The following is a 17,075-nucleotide window of genomic DNA, read 5'->3' as shown; positions in this document are numbered from 1 at the left end:
TCACCCTCTAATTAACTAATCCCTTCACCATTCACCCCGGTGAAATCCTCCTATCCTCATACAGGTGTCGTCTCCTGTGTAGGGTCAAAGTCCAGCCACCAGACACTTCTGGCAACATTCCAGGACTCTCAAGCCCCCCAAGGGTGGTCTCGGTGACTCAGCACCTCAGTCCTGAGGTGCTGAGATCCCACAAAGCCCCTGCCCTCAGTGGTGTTTGATGGGATAATGGGGATGACACATGAGGTGACACAACACAGCAGAGTTTTTCATTATCCTACCAGCTGAAAAACCGCTCACAAAAGACCAAAACAGGTGAAAGCCATAACAAGAAAAGGAGATGCTGACATGCAAAGGTAAGAAGAAAGAGGAAAAGGGGAAGTAGACAAGTCCTTCCACTTTTGGCACCAGTGAGTGACTGCTACCCAACCACCCCACTACAGTCATCCTCTGTTCTTCCAAGATGTCTGCCTTGGCCTTCAGTGGTTACTCTACATGTCTACAGTTCCAACTTTTCTGACATTCATATTCCAAAGTCTGATGTTCTGGTGCAGATTAAAAAAGAAATTCCCTTTGTGCTTCTCACTGAAGACTGAGCATCCATACTCCCCATAAAAAACTTTACCCCAATGAAAAAACTACTATTTTCTTTCTTAATAAATAACTTTCTGTCATGGTTTCAATGTTTCCTAACTTTTCAGTCTTCATTCATCTGACCACCTTCATTTTCTACAGTTTTGCTGATTTACACATATAAATACACACACATACATATATACAAATGTATATATTTATTTATATATATAGTTAAATATAGTGTCCCAGCTGGATAGTGGAAATTAATTCCTTCTACAGACATAGGGAAGGATGCCCATCTTTCCTACATTCTCATGTTGGTTGTTTATAATGAAAATCAAGTGAGCCAGACCTTCTTGCACAGTTCCTGCATGTTCAGATAATCCTTCCAGACTAAAGTTTTACACCTTCCTTACACGTTTAGACCTCTGCAAGCATTCATAGAGCACTACACCAATTTATCAGTGTAACTTCTAATCTTGGCCTGAAGAGCAGCTGCACACATTCCCAGGACAGTGTAATTCTCTGTTGATACACAATGTGTACCAACATACAGCAACCAACAAAAAACATCATTAGAACTACATATGGGCATATTCTCCTTTTTAAGTATTCTCCAGTTGTGGGCAAAGTGATGTAAGCACTCTGTGCTAAAGCAGCACTCTCTGGGTCCACTAAGTTTGAAAATCAATGAAAAAACACACTAAAACCCATGGCTGTTACCTGTACCTAGCAGTTGTTATAACAGGAGAGAACTATCTTTGTTAAAATCTTAAAACACTAAACCATACAAAAGTATCTAAAATTTATTAGTTACCTTTCTAAGGATTAATTTCCCAGCTGCCACCCACTATTAAAACTAAATTCTTCCTCAAAACAGAACAAATCAACAATTGTTTCAGCTCCCTAATACTAAGAAATATGCAAGACATACCAAAACTACTGAATACTTTTGCTCTATGTTCAGTTCCTACATACCCTTTAAAAGCATTTTATCATGAAATCTAGTTCAAAATAATTACAATCTCCCACACGTACACTAACACATTATTCCCACTGAAAAGTATCTGTAAACTTAGAGCCTTGATCCTATCTTTACAAACATGCTTAATAACAAGCCTGTGAATCATATTCTAAAGATGATTCTTGATTAAAAGATGAAAAATGTCTGTATCTACCAGCCAACTGACATGACAATTATTGCATAAGCTGTATATTCAATTTGAATGTTTAACCACTGGCCTAATTAAACCAGGGAAAAATCAATATTCTTTTTCACTAATCGCATGCTAATTTCAATGCATTCATGACTAAAATTATGAATAGTTCTTTGTTCAAGACTGTCAGTATTTCCAGAGTGCATGGCTGCAAACACTTGGGCATGCACCCCATTTCAGGTTCTGATAAGCAAGAAAGCAGGTACATACCCCAAGGGTTCTATACGAGCACTGCTGTTTAAGAATACATTAGGACAGGTGGTTGGACAGGCTTTGATTTTGAATGACAACCATTGGTTTGATATTGAAATCAAACCAATAATATCTAATATATTAGTGTCTAATACTAAATTACTATATTAAATATGAGAATAATTTATAATACTACTTAAGCATCCAATATAATACTTATAGCATGAATGGTCCCACATAGTGGGTGAATGGAAGCACGATGAACTACATTAGGTGGAATATTTTAACTTTGAGGAAGACTAATTACTTTGAAAATTGCATAGCTTGAACAATGCTTTTATATCCTACTAAAAACATGTAGGTATTTCAAGCAGCCTGCATATATGAGTTTATCCTATGATTTCACCTTAAGATGCATAGAGAGGGCACATAGCATGGTTTACAGAGAGCTGAGAGATGTCTGTGATGCCAGATACTGACCCTCAGCTCTCTGCAGCACCACGTACACACGGAATGTCACCACACTGTTCTCTGGCCCTGGCAAGAACAGTGCCCAAGCCATCTGCCTTTGCATACAGTAAAGTTTTGGTTATAGTATGTACTCACAGCCCTCTCTTTCTGCTCCAAAGAACCTGTAAACATTCTATAGCTATTGCACCTCCATACAATAAAAAACAAGTTGTGCTAACAGACATGCTTTTAAAACAAGGCCTGTGAAATACAAGCTGCTGCTGTACTGCCAATAGCACGTAACCAATCCTTGCAGATTGCTCTGGATGCAGGCACAGCACCAACAAATGCCTTACCTGGCAGCTTGCTAGCAGTGCTACAGTGACATTACCGTAGCCCAGCCCACTGGAACAGGGAAACCATTTTGTTAAGAGCAGACATCAGTGAACAAAAAATCCTCCATGAGCACAATTCTACAGTACTTCTGCAGCAAGGCACTTCCACCTTTTCAAGAAGGTAAGCCTTTAACCTAACAAGGGTTTGCTTCAGTATCTGACCCTCCTCAATCCTGCAAGAAACTCCTAATCCCAACTTTGGCTCACTTTGGCATTCTGATGATATAATCTGAGTATATTAAAAAATATACTCAAAGACTGCCAAAGTACCTATCACAGAACCATAGAATGGTCTATGTTGGAAAGGACCCTTAAGATCATCTAGTCCCAACAACCCCACCACAGCAAGGATGTCACCCATGATCAGGCTGCTGAAAGATCCATTCAATCTGGCCTTGAACACTTGAAGGGATGGGGCATCTAGAACTTCTCTGGACAATGTGTTTCAGCACGCCACCAGCCTCTGAGTAAGAAGTTCTCCCTCTGTCAGTTTAAAGCCATTTCCCCTTCTCCTGTCATTATCGACCCACATGAAAAGTCACCCTCCCTCCTTTTTACAAGCTCCCTCCAGCTACTGGAAGGCTGCAGAGGTCTCCCCAAAGCCTTCTTGTATCCATCCTGAACAACTCCAGCTCTCTCAGCCCGTGCCAACTTCCATCACCCGTGACTTCCTTAATCCTGCGTTACCCAGGAGCAAACAGAAAAAGCCAGACTTCGTGCACAGCACGTTTTGGCAGTAAACACTTCCAGCACACTTGCTGAATCTAAATATGTGTATCTTCTAAATACAGAGTATCCACACCAGGGCAACTTCAGTGTTCCTTAGATGTTTACCTTCCACACCCCTTTATTCTAAAGACACACCAGAAAGCAATGCTGTAGTAGTGATGCACCCTCACAGTAGAGCACAATGAAACTGAAACCAGTGAGTGTTAACACCAACCTGACCTCTTGCCACCACATCCCACTGAACAGATCCTCAAGCCAAAGAACTCCAAAGACCTTTGTTACTTTGGAATTAATCACACACGTAATTCACATCCTTTTCTCTCTGAACAGCAGCGCACCATCTTTAATTAGACAGTTTAATGGACAAAACCAAAGATAAGAGAAAACCAAAGCCATCTGACCTATGGTTTTCCTACTTCAATACTTGTCTCATTACAGTAGCTCAAAGGTCTTACTCCAGCAAAGTTTGGAATATGTGTCATTCTCTTCCATTTTAAACCAAGATTTCGAAAATTAGATTTCCTTCTGGACAAAATCTAACTCTGAGCATGAATAGCACATTTTTCCCTGAATGCCTTTGGGAGCTGTCAGGAAGCATGTATTTAAGCTGAAGGAGTTATGCCTCTGTATTTGCCTTCCTACATTGGTGCTGAAACTGCCAGTGAAGATGTGTGTATCTGATGCACGGTAGGACACATTTCTTGGTAGATACCACCCTCTACAGCTTCTGGTTAACTAGTGGAAAAAACTGGGCTGCCTGGTTAACCACTGGAAAAAACCCAACCAAAACATAAACTTGTAAATGTGTGGAAATAGGTTCCCTTTTGTCAAGAGTCCATGCTAAATACAAAACAGCTGTACTGTTGAGGGAGTCTAAAGGTGTGTCAGCACCTACTACAGGTTCTTTTGCCCCTGTAGTACACTGGTTAAAAAACAACATTGCACATTTTATTGCTTCTCATGTATTTACACAGATTTTTGAAATTAGTCTGATAAGAAAAAAAAAGGGGGGAAATTCTTGCATCCAAGGCCCAAATGGTTTAAGCCATATTCTAAAATGGTTTGATTATTACATCATGTTCTTCCAACATTACAGAGATGCAAAAATTACTCATTTGGATTCGTTTTAATATAGTAGGCATCAAAAGCCCAATATATAAAATTACTGCATATGGTACTTTTCTAGCATAAAATAAACAGAAGAAGTCCAAATTACTTAGATTTTTAAAATCAGTACTATTTATTACAAAACAGTACAAATGCTTTTCCTTATAAATAGCACAATGCACAGTTACTGGAGAAAACTTCCTCAGATGACAGCTTTAAACCAGATTTTTACTATGAATAAACTTCACACACATCATACCACAATCCAACTAGGCAGCATTTCCTATTTTGTATGGATAATGTATGTATCTTACTTTTCTGTGTGTCTCTCAGGAAATACATCCAGCAGGGTCCTGTCAGATAATCACTTACTCTTTTAGCTGACTGAACAGAGCTTAACAGGTCTCACTGTAGCTCTGATTTAAAGGCTTATGAACAATGACCTAAGCATACCAACAAAAGTGGAAAAACCTGAAAAGAGGGGAAAAGAAGGCAAAGACAATTGAATCATGGGGCTAATAAACAAAACACAGATTTCATGAAGAAGGTTTGCTGAGGAATACTTTTTTATTGAAGTTTCTATAGAAGTAGCTGGTCAAGCTCAAAATAGTAACCCTCAAGATTATAAACAACTGCCTTAAGTGCACTTTTTTTGCACTTGCTGCAAAAATGTCCTTACTAAATTTCAGTTAACAGACCAAGGAGGAAATCAGTTTAGACCATTTGCCTATTATATCATATAATGAATTTTATTAAAGAAAAAAAATAAACTCCTGACAAAGTATCTGAATTTTTTGAATGATGAAAGCAGCAAATCCTCAAACTTCAAATACTTATCATTCAGTGAAAATCAAACATCATCCTTCTCCTACAAAGTGACTGGCAGAAAATCACACACAGGCCAGCACAGGTTTACACAGTTGGGTACTTGAGCTGGTATCTCAGAGATCAAATAGGCTAAATGCTGAACTCCCTGGTGTTATATGAAAATAGTTTTGCACAATGTGGCTGAGTTTTATATTTCTCTATACTAAAAAAAAAAAAAAAGAAAAAAACAACTCTGCACATCAGACATTTTTATACAACTTCTGTCTAATTCCTAAGTGAGACTAATCTTAATTTTTCCCACTAGGATAGGAGAAAGAAGCATGACAAAAACCAAGAAACTACTCCTTCCTTGTCAATGTATTTGGTGACATGCAAAATTCTGGTCATTTTGGTTAAAAAAAGTGTCACTACTTTAAAAACTACCATTTTTGAAGTAACAAGGAAAGTTCATGATACATGGATTTAGAGCATTTCTGCAGTCACTTCAACACAAGCTCCATCAATTCCATACAATCTATTTCATGTTTTGCACTTAAAAGGAGGTGAACTCATTAAAGGAGGTCTTTTCCTGGCAGTCACTTTCATACCTTTTCTTTTGACCAAAACCAGATCAGATTTTGACATGAACTGTTAGAAAACTGGAAGAAGCAGAGCACAAGAGCTAAAAAAACCTCCAAAACTAACAACCAGAACCAACCTCTCTACCTATAAAAACAGAGGTATCACCACAAAATTGTTTCAACTGACACTCCTCTACTGTGACTGTGAAACTCTTCCATGAAGGGAGGCAGCCAAGCAAAAGTACAGCTAAATTCTTCCATCCTATTAATAGAAATGTTGGAAATGCCTGCCTAATTTAGCTTTTACTTCCTTTTTCAATTTAGACTAACATCTCCCATGAGATATTTGGAGCTCTGTGACCAAACAAGACTCACCCTGGCTCGTCCCAAGCACATCCTCAATGCACATTTGAACAGCACTCTTTTACAAGGGCACAACAAAACCATCCCTTACGGAGCACGTCCAAGCTGCTCAGAGTAAAACTTTTAGAACATTCTGTGGTAAGAGGTTAGGATGGTGCAGGAACAAACTTTATTTAACATGCAGAGCAAAGAGGAAGCTGAGTTTTTCCAAGACCATACACTAAGCTTCACCAATTCTCAGTAGATAAGGCAGAGGATATTACCAAGGGGAACACATCCTCCTTACAGCAACACTGTTATGTCTGAGTTTCATAAATCCAAATCAGTTCTTTCCCTCATGCCTCACTTTTAGAGACTGTTCCTGAGCCCTTCATTAGTGACCATGGGGTCATGAAATTTCACAAAGTTTCAGAGCCAATACAGAGTTTCAAACTTTTAGTCTGAAACTGGATGGGTAAGGGAAATTGTACACAGAAAGAGCGCCTCAGTATCCACAGCTTTTGGCTGGGAATTTCTCTGTTTACCATGAACAAAGACATGTCCCTATCACAAACAGCCTCCAAGATAAACTAAAGCCAAGAGAAGCAGTAAGTAACATCTGTCTTTTGGTTTTCAGTAAAAGGAAAGAAACCTTCAGCTAGATTCTATCCTTAAAATTAAATTGTTTCATAAGAAAAGCTCAAAAAAGAAAAGAATTAGTTATTCCATTTACTTCAAAGTAAGGTTGGTCATTGGTTAAACCCTCAGAGAGCTAAACTGAATATGGAACTCTGGTAAAAGTATGTGTTAAGACATCTTGTGTCAGCCCTAGTATATACCAAGAGACTGATCACATTCCTGTCTACAAAGACTCCTCATTAACAGTTTAAAATAAGGACAAAAGCATCTCCTCCAACTCACTGTATTTTACTTACAGATCATTAAATATGAAGAAAGTCTCCTCATAAACTATGTGTAAACAAAAAGCAAAAAATCTCAGCAAAACAAGAGAGAAAATCAGACCCTAGAAATGCATGAGCCTCAAACACATAACAGTGAAATCCCAAGGATATTCAATTCAAATTCATAACAATGAAAACCCAAATTTCAGAAGTGACACTAACTGTGCTGCTCCCTAGTATTTGAGAACTAACACAAAAACTTCTTTGGATTTCCATCCGCTTACACACCAAATTCAGGACTGAAACAAGCTTCATATATTCCAGACTTTTAATGCAAAGCAACCTGCTTGGAAATTGACTTATGTTACATTTAATAGGCTTAAATGATGCCACAGAGCAGCAAGGCATTTCAACTGAACAGGTCAGGAAAGAGGCTCGGGCTGGCTCCTTATTAACTATCAAGAACCTAAAAATACAAATCTGTATCCAGACAACCATTTTTCCTCAAAGCCCAACAAACAGTGTACTAGTCCCTGTGTATCAAACAGCTTATAGCTACGAGTTGTGCATCCTGAGCTTTTCCATTCATCTGCTAATCAAATGTGACAACTTACTAAGCATGAAATACCCTTATTAGAAATAACTTCAGTCCACAAATGCAGAGGTGTTCATATGTGGGTTCATTTTTTTTTTCCTATGATTAAAATCCACTTGACATGTATTTTTGATACTCTAAATCTTATTCTGCAGTGCTGCACTGTAACACTCCTGAAATGCAAACACACTAGGGAGAAATAACCTCTAATAAATTCAAGACTTTAGGTTATTTATATATAAGAAAAAAACTGATTTAAAGGATAATAAATCCAAATTCAGTCACTTCAATGAATACCAGCTGATCTGATCATGGTTATATCAATGAAAGCTAAGGGACATGGACATTCAGAGAATTAATTCAAAACTGAAATCTACCTAAAGATTCCAGTATAATTCTAAACAGTAAAGAAACTGCACTTCAAGAGAATAAAAGAACACAAGGATATTGTTCAAAAACACATTTTTCTTTTTTATCTGCAACTAGGATTTGAACTAGTTATGGTTCATGATGAATAAAAAGTAATTGCAAGTAAAATACCTGAAGTTCAGCCCTAAAACTTACAAACTGACTTAACTGCTTACATAAATATTAAACTCAAGTGTCCCTTGTGAGACAGAAGAATGAAAGCATTTTATGAGTAAGCAAGACTCGATTAAATCAGCCTCACATCAACCCAGAAATGAAGAATTGCTTTGGGAACTACAACTGCATGAGGCTGCAATACATAATCAAGTAAATACTCCCCACAAACTGATTTTAAAATCAAAGTTATTTTTAATCTCTCCATAACAGTATACATCCCGAATTATGAACATCAACAGCTTCTGGCAAATAGAAAAGGGGACAGAATTAAACATGATCAAATAACACCACCATTCCCCTGTGTGGAGACTTAACCATCACAACAGTTTGAACAAGGTTTTACACTTCACATAAAAAATAAGGTCAGATCCAGAATACAGAGTTGCTGATGAGAAAAATTCATAATGTTTGAAATAGGCTGCAATGATGGCTGAAACTACTATGATAATACTGGGCAGAAAAAGAAGGAAAGAGGATAAAGCAAATTCAAGTGTGATCCATTTTCAAATTAAATATTGACCCATTGCTCAGCAAGAGTGGAGGTACCAGCTAAATAAACCCAGAGCAACTGCAGGCAAATGCAGGAGAAATGGCGATACAACTTCTGAACATACGGGAAGAAGTGGGCAAGAGAGGGATGTGCTACATAACACAACTAAGCCCAAGACAAAAAGCACACACTTGAACTGCAAAAGAGGGGCACAGAAACACTTCAGGTCACTTACAGACCAGCACTCATCCCACAAAAGCACAAACACTGCCAACAGCAAAGCAAGCTACAAGCAGCCCTTAAGGACACCAATGTCCACCTTTGGACAGCCAAGACAGAGTAACACATCACAAACAACCAGAGCTGCTCTGAGTGGATTTACTGCCAGGTGAAGGTAAATACTTCTTTTTTTTTAATTAAAACTAAGTATTCAAAACATGCTTAATTCTGCCTATAGCTTTGTAGCCTGAGTTTAATCTAAAACTTTGCATGTTACACACTTGGAGTTGGAAATCAAGTTGACTACAGCAACTTTAGAAACTTATGTTGTGCAGATGAATACAAGTGGGGTGGTTTGGTTTTGTTGGTTTTTTTTTTTTTTTTGGAGCAAAAGTAATTAAGGAATTATATGAACCTCATTATCACCTTATTGTAAATGGATAAAATAATGTATTTTCTTATAAGTTGTTAACATAGACAATTTGCTTACACACTAATTGTTTAATTAGGACACAGTGTTATTAAGGATTCACAATTTATGCTTCAAATTTTATTAAATTAACTATTCAAAAAATCAAGAAAGGTTACAAACAATACAGGCACCTTGTTGATGTCATAAGACACAGCCAGCAACTGGAATAGCTGAGCTACTGCAAGCACCATATTTAGAGTAAATATGTGAAATGCCAGAGCAGTTTCAACCCATGCAAACTTCTCACTTCCCACATCAGCAAAAGAATCACTCCTGCTAGAATGGCACTGCTGCTGGAGCATATCAATGTTGTGACTGATGGCCTGCTGGCTTAGGAGGAAGCAATAAAGGACAGCAAGTAAAGATTTCAAAAGTGTCTTTTCAGCAGAAAAGGCAAAAATGAGTTGATGAGGAGAACTTAGTAATTTAACATCAGTATGAATTAAAGTACATAGGAAATCTCAGAATGAGTATAATCCCCACTTTTGGAGGTTTTTTAATTTATTTTAGGTTTAGACTACTTATGACTACTTATGTCACGACCTGGATAAAAGTCTCAAGATTCCCCTTTATGCCACCACTGTTCACTCCAGTAATGCTGTATGCTGCATTCTGTGAATTAATATGCCCAAGTCAAATTTTGATGTAGATCTTGTTCATTTTCACCCTCTCTTCTGAGGTAAAACTTATAAAAGCCTAATTTACCCTTGTATACTATTGCAAATGATCCAGATAAGCATTACTTTAATAAAGCTCCTTTAGCAAAATAGCACAGGAGATTTTTAGTAACAAACAGAAAATCCAGCGTATTTGCTAAATCTGTATGAAATGCTTAACTACATTAGGTTATTCTCACACAGTTAAATACAGCTTAGTTCCCTAATTTCTAAACTCCCAATACCCGATTTGTGACAAATTACTCAGAACTCGGATTTATCCTCAGTAGATTTGAGACAACCACACCTTAGCACTGAATTTACTGACGTTATTTTTAAGTTTAGAAACTACCAGTTAATTGATAAAGCTCTGATATAAACTAGGGGTAAAATACAAAGTAGAACAATATTTCTCCTTCAAGTTTTGAAGGATACAATTACTTTGAATTTACTAAGAATTCATAATCTGCCCACTCATGATCATACTTCACAATGGAGAAAATGGCCAGAAGAGCAAGGAAAACACCAAGCCAAATAATTTTATTGCAACAAAAGCTTCTTTTCACTTGATTGCATTCTTTTTTTCAGTTACTTGTTGGTTACTTTTAATCAGCTGCAGATACAATCAGTAATAAAATTTCTCTCATACCCAAGCCTTTGCAAGATAACATAAAGCTCCAAATTGCAGCTACTCCCAGAGTTAAGACTTTGACCCGCAGGAAATCTAAATGGCTAAATTCACATAGTCATGAATAAAAAGTAAAGTTTGCAGCAGAAGAGTTTGCTAAAATACTCAAAAGGACACATACTTGAGATTATTGCTTTAAACTTGTATTGCAAACTACTTGAAAATATTAAATAACTGCCCCAGTAGAGGGATTCTAGACTTTATACACAAGTCATTAATTCTTACCTGATTTCTGCTATCATGGTTGAGAAAAAGCTACTTCAGTTTACAGAGAAGTGGACATATCCTACCAGCAGTAAAGCTACTATGGGCTATTTTTAAAGGATTAATCGATGTGTGAGATGTTTTGAGTGAAAAATGTTTTAATAGCAGTGAAAATTTTCAATTGAAGAAAGCTGTTTAATAAATTAAGCTTTCAAATACAAAAGGTGTCTCATCTCCAGAAATAATGTTGCATTTTCCAGAGGGAGTGAGACACCAGTAATGTTTTTTTAAGTGAACTTTCCCAGAATTCTACCATCATCAACAAATCATGTACTTTACATAAGGCAACAAATGCAAAAGTCAGGAAGCCTTAAATTCCACATTGGATAAGTCATCTCTTGTGTTATTATGCAAACTACCATTACTTTTTACTTTTACCATTACTTTGTGAGACAAGCCATCAGGGACAACTTAAAATTTTCACATCTATAAATCAAAAAGTGATTTTAGGATTAGGAACTGAAGACTGAAATAGATCATTAGGTCACAGGCTGAACAGCAAAGAATGTTTCTCCCAAGTGTCCCTTTTAGAAAATACAAGATATGACAGCACGATTAAAAAAATAATTAAGAAAAATCTCAGCTAGGGCTACAGCCCAAAGTTCCATGAGACCTGAATGCTCAGTGCTACTGGGAAACAATGGTGGTGGTATGAAGAGTCACGGGGAGCTGATTGCAGGTGCCCTACAGCTTCTCCTCCTTAGCTCCTGCCTCTTACCTCATCTGAAGCAGAATACTGCTTCAGGCTAAGTAAAATAAAACAACAGCTGCACAACTACACAGCTATTCTTTCTGCAAATGAGCAGCTGTAGGAGAAAATTGTCCCTCTGGCAGCCAGGAGGAGCATGATAGTTCTCATACTCTACTAAAAGGCACGAACAAATATTCCAAAGGAATTCTAGTAAAAAGTAAGAAAGTTGGCTAAAGAAAGAAACTATGAAGGAATCAGAGAAAAAACTCAGAAAGAAAACTGAATACTTCAGAAGAAAGTTGTAATAATGCAATTATCTGTATTTGGAATAATTACAGTTACGAAGAACATTTCTAAGCAAAAATAAAAATGGATTGCCTCCAGAAATTGAAGTCAATTACAAAAAGGAAGCAAAGCTGCAAGAAACCTCAGGTGATTCTGCCAAAACCAAAGACAAAATATGAGCTAGTTGAAGCACTAAAATACCATAAAAGGAATGTGGATAATCTGTGTCTACTGGAGAGCACAGAAGTACCCAGAGAACTAGGAGTTAATTCACCCAGTCACCCAGGTACGCTTTAGCATAAAAAGGCAAGTGAACCCTTACAACGCTGGCTTTCCCAGCTTCCCTACAAATCTCTTGGGTGATCCAGCAAAAAGCAATGATCCTTGTTCCTCAGCTCTCCAAGCTACACTTTTTGTACCATCTCAGTTTGAAATAGAAGCTGTCCCCAGCACAGACATGAAGCAAGTTTTTCGCTGGGCTTTTCTCTATCCCAGCAGCAGCCTCCAGACAAAAGCAAAGCAGCTGACATTAGTGACTTAGGGATTTAGTTCCCAACAAGTTCCTTCGAGTTTACTCTGCCTTACACAGCTTCTCATAGACATCTACTCAACACAGGGCAGGGTTCTGCTTTACTGCCTTCCTTAAAAATACATGTTTTCTTTCACAATAAGAAATCAAGGAAATTACACTCTGGCTCAATTAGAGAGATATTTCCTGTTAAGAATGGGTAATTACAGCATCACAACTTCCTTCCAAGTCATCCTTCCACATTCTCATTTAAAGAGGGCTACTCCATTAGCTACAAGCAGATAGGGTTACGATGCACACTCATTCAAGAGGCCAACCCTAAACGAGTATCACAACAACGCTGTTTAAGTACACTCCACACCACACACGTGTACACAAACATTCTATGCTACTGAGCTATCCCTGCTACAGCAGCTTCACTGAACCAGCCCAGTGAAATTTACCAGGCATTAACTTCAGATATTCCTAATATTAATTCTCCACCACACAAACAAACACAAGCACACCTCCCTCTGAGAATCACATAAAGAAAGAGTGAAAACTGGCAACAAGTTTCCCAGCACCATTTATATTCTAACAACTCAAAGCACTTATTCTTAGCATCACTATCCAACACTCAACGTGGGGACAAAAAAGCTACCTAGAAAGAAAGGGTTGTACCAATCTGTGTGTGCAAGTTAAACTCACAAAACAGTTTAGAGCTCCCACTGCTCAGATAGGTATGAAAATGGGGACAAAGTCCTAGGGAAACTAGGTTTTCCATAAAAGAAATTCATGAACTATGTTTTGAGGGTTCCTAGGCTATAAAACCTGATTTCTGTAAAACAAGTAATCCATCACAACAAGCACAGCATTCAGAACAGCAAACAGAATCCTTAACCCAGCTCTAAGCTCTAAGGCTGGACCTTCAAAACAGAAGAATAAAACAGTATCATGGATTCAAGTATACAGCCTCAAGATGATGTTACTACCTATCACAAGGCATGTCCACTTGTAAATTAGAAGTCTTTCTCCCCCAAACCAAACAACTAAGCTTTGTAATGGGAGAGAAAGCATTCTTTGAAACATATTACATTTTAACCACCATGAGCTAAGGAAAAAATTCCTTTTTAACTTCCTTGATAAAGATAACCATCACTCAGGGAAATAGAGCTAACCTAGGATGGAGAGCACGTCAGTTTTTAAACTCCACACACTGTCAGAAGTAAGATAAATAAGAATAGGAATAATTAAGTTCATGAGTATCTATGTTGGACTTTCCCCCATTTTTATGAGTTAACATGAGGCTGAGCTAGTTAATCTGTTTGTGACAGCTCCAGCTTAATGAAGAAAGCATTTCAGTAACAGGACAGTCAGAAATCTTGAGATCTGTACAAGAAATACAGAAGCAAGAATGTATGTCATGGCCACAGAACATGCTGCAAGACTAAGACTTCATTACAGGACAGTACAGGAAAACTCAACTCATCTGCTCACCAGGACACAACCTACAGTAAACTTTACTTGTATTATCATAATAAGCAATAATCAGAAAAACATTAGGGCACCATGCTGCCTATGAAGACAGGTATATTAATTGTCATTTACAATGAGATGTCAGTTCATAGGCCTTATCATGTTAAACTGTTTGTTGTAAGAGGAAGATATGTACAAATTGTTCAGAAGTGGGGCTTGAGTCACAGCTTGTGTAAAAAACATTTATTTTAAAGTATGCAACCATAAAGGGTATGAACAAAGAAAAAGTTCAAAACACAAGACCATGTGTCACTTCCTGATGCCAGGAACTGAGACTTCTAATAAATATATTAGGGTACAAAACATCTAGCCATGATATATTTTAACCACTAAAAAGAGGGACTAATTAAAAACCCAAGTTTTCCCTGCTTTGATAATAATTCTCAGAGAGGCAGAAACTAAAACACCTGACAGTCTAGAGTAGAAAAAGGAAACACAGAATTGGTCTTCTCACCCAGCAACTACCAGACAGCTTTCTAAGGAAGTCCAGGCAACCTTCTGAAGCAGCAGTCTGGAGGTCTCCATTAGGCTGTTGCCTAGCAGCCCTATCCAGAACATCACCCTTTTACACACACACACCTGAAGAGCAGTTCTCTGGCCAGCTTCATATTCTTTTCAACAAAGCTTAAACCACAAAATAATTCACCTCCTAAATGCCTCATTACTGAAACCCTACTTTTAGCACAATTACAGGCTAAGCCTGACAAAGTTTGTTTTCCAGCATGCCTCACTGCTGCTGTGTGAAATCCAGTAACATCACCATTTCATACATATGCCACATGACAAGGGGTTCTCTCTACCTGCCAATAAGTTATTCCAAGCCCAAAGATCTCCTCAGTGTTCTGACACCCTCAACTAAGCAAATATAACAAGACCACTCAGTTACTCCCATCTCCAGCCAAAAGATGAAATGAATGAGGGCATACCAAAAAGAGTCAGAGGCAGCTGTTCTGGGGCTACCCTAAAAATTAATCACATTGCTCTCAGGTACTTGCAGAACAAGAATTCCTTAAACCTTTAACATGCACACGTTTTAGCGGAAAGAACTACAGAACTACAGTACAATTAATCCCACTACTATCATCTGGTGCTCTCATTTGGATACAGAGCAATTCAGAAGGCACAAACTCAAGACTCATGAAGACTCAACCTTCTCCTGCAGACGTGGGTGGGAGGAAGGGAGAAAGCACACATACAGAAGGCATAGACACACAAATCTCTCCAGTATCTTTTATTATATATTTGGGAAAGTGAAAGGGGTGGGGGGGTAGGCTGTCCTTAAAAGGCCTAGAATAAACAGATGCAAGACAATAAGATACTCAGACCAAGAACTTCCTCAGTCCTGTGACCTTACAGCTTAGTGAAGAAACGCTAATGTGAACTTTGGTGTTCATCATTCTCCTCATAATCACTTGGACGGATCACAGTTGATAGAAAACCTTTCAAGCCTTCCCACCTTTGATCTGTTCTTAAGAGAAGCTGAAAAATGGCCAGAACCTGCATGGTATGTTAAGACCAGGTACCCAAGTTCTAAAGAAGTCCTCTTAGATACATCTTTCCAAGTGAATGAGACAGAGTAGAAAGAAGATTAGGAACATCCTCACTAAGAGAGACCTGCCCCTCAAACAGACGTTTCATATATTTTCCTACAGGGAAGATTTACATGATTGTTAAAGAAGGATTTTTTTTTCCCCTAGTAGATTACCTGGGAAATAATTAAGATAACTGATGAGCTATTCTTTCCTGAAACTCCTGCACCTCCTCTAGAGAATGGGGGAGTGCTGCCCAAGCACAACGCAAATGAGATCAATTAGTAAGGAAATTGCAGCCCATTCCTCTGCCTGGCCTCCGTGGTTCTCTCTCTCCCTAAGAAAGGGGTACGGAGCAGGTCCTGTCCTTCAGCAGCTCACACTGTCCGGGGCCCTGTGCATAAGGAAGACTGGCAAGGCCCTTTTTGGAGAGCAGATACACTGAAGAGCGTCTCCCAGGTTCTCCATCGCCACGTCCCCGACCCTACGCCCCCGCCCTCGGGCTGTGCCCTACGCTGGAAGCCCGGGCTCCCCGCCTGAGGAGGCTTCCCGTCCCCACGAGGCCGGTGGGATGGGCGGCAGCCCCGCAGCGGGACCCCGGCACAGGCCGGGCAATCCCGCTCCCCGGCGGGACGCTCGGGGAGACCCCGGGGCCGCCGTCCCTGCCGGTACTCACAGTCCAGGTGCTTCTTCTTGGGGCCCATCACCTCGTGGGTCGTGGCCTTGCACACGGTTTTCGAGACGGCCGAGCCGGTCACGCTGTGCTGCGCCGCCGTGATGCGGTCGGTGAGGCTTTGGCCGGACATGGCGGGTTCGCTGGCGGCGCTGGAACCGAGCGCGGCTCCGCTCCCTCCTCAGGGGCCGGGACGGGAGGAGTCGCCGGGGGGATGGAGCTGCGCGGGCTCCTCACCCCGCCGTGCCGCAGGCGGCCCCCGCTCCGCCCTCAGGGACGGACCTGTCACCCGAGCAGGGACCCCTCCTCCTCCTCCTCCTCCTCCCGCCCCCCTCCCCCGGCCGCCGTCCCCTCCCCCTGCGCGCCCGCCCGGCCGGGGACAGGGACACGCACTGGGCGCCGCAGGAAAATGGCGGCGGCCGAGCTCCTCCTCGGGCCTTGCCGGGCCTCTCCCGCGTCACGTGACCGCCCGGCGCCCCGCCCGCGTGACACGCACCGCCCCCCTCAGCACGGCGGGCGGGGCCGGGGCGGGAGCCGCTCCTCGGGCCGGGATCGCTTCTCCCGGGATCCCCGAGCCCGGGGCAGCCTC

General features: G+C 40.0%; 1 protein-coding gene across 8 annotated transcripts in view; it reads right to left on the bottom strand.

Moving 5' to 3' along the window:
- PICALM (phosphatidylinositol binding clathrin assembly protein) overlaps positions 1 to 16,784 on the bottom strand; it is a 355,304-nt gene extending 338,520 nt beyond the window's left edge. For 2 of the 8 annotated variants that reach the window (XR_012578985.1, XM_005485804.4), the window contains exon 1: positions 16,490 to 16,784. Coding sequence is in view for 7 of the 8 variants with exons in the window: in XM_005485804.4 (XP_005485861.2) it covers positions 16,490 to 16,619 (130 nt within the window). In the remaining variant the exon portion in view is untranslated. The remainder of the gene's footprint in view (positions 1 to 16,489) is intronic. The other 6 variants (XM_074535086.1, XM_005485806.4, XM_005485805.4 and 3 more) reach the window with 4 other exon arrangements.
- Between the last annotated feature and the right edge of the window lie 291 nt (positions 16,785 to 17,075).

This window comes from Zonotrichia albicollis, chromosome 2 (genome assembly GCF_047830755.1).
Source record: "Zonotrichia albicollis isolate bZonAlb1 chromosome 2, bZonAlb1.hap1, whole genome shotgun sequence".
Lineage (NCBI taxonomy): Eukaryota > Metazoa > Chordata > Aves > Passeriformes > Passerellidae > Zonotrichia > Zonotrichia albicollis.
Note: the sequence above shows the minus strand (reverse complement) of the source record. Positions and strands in the feature narration are given on the sequence as shown.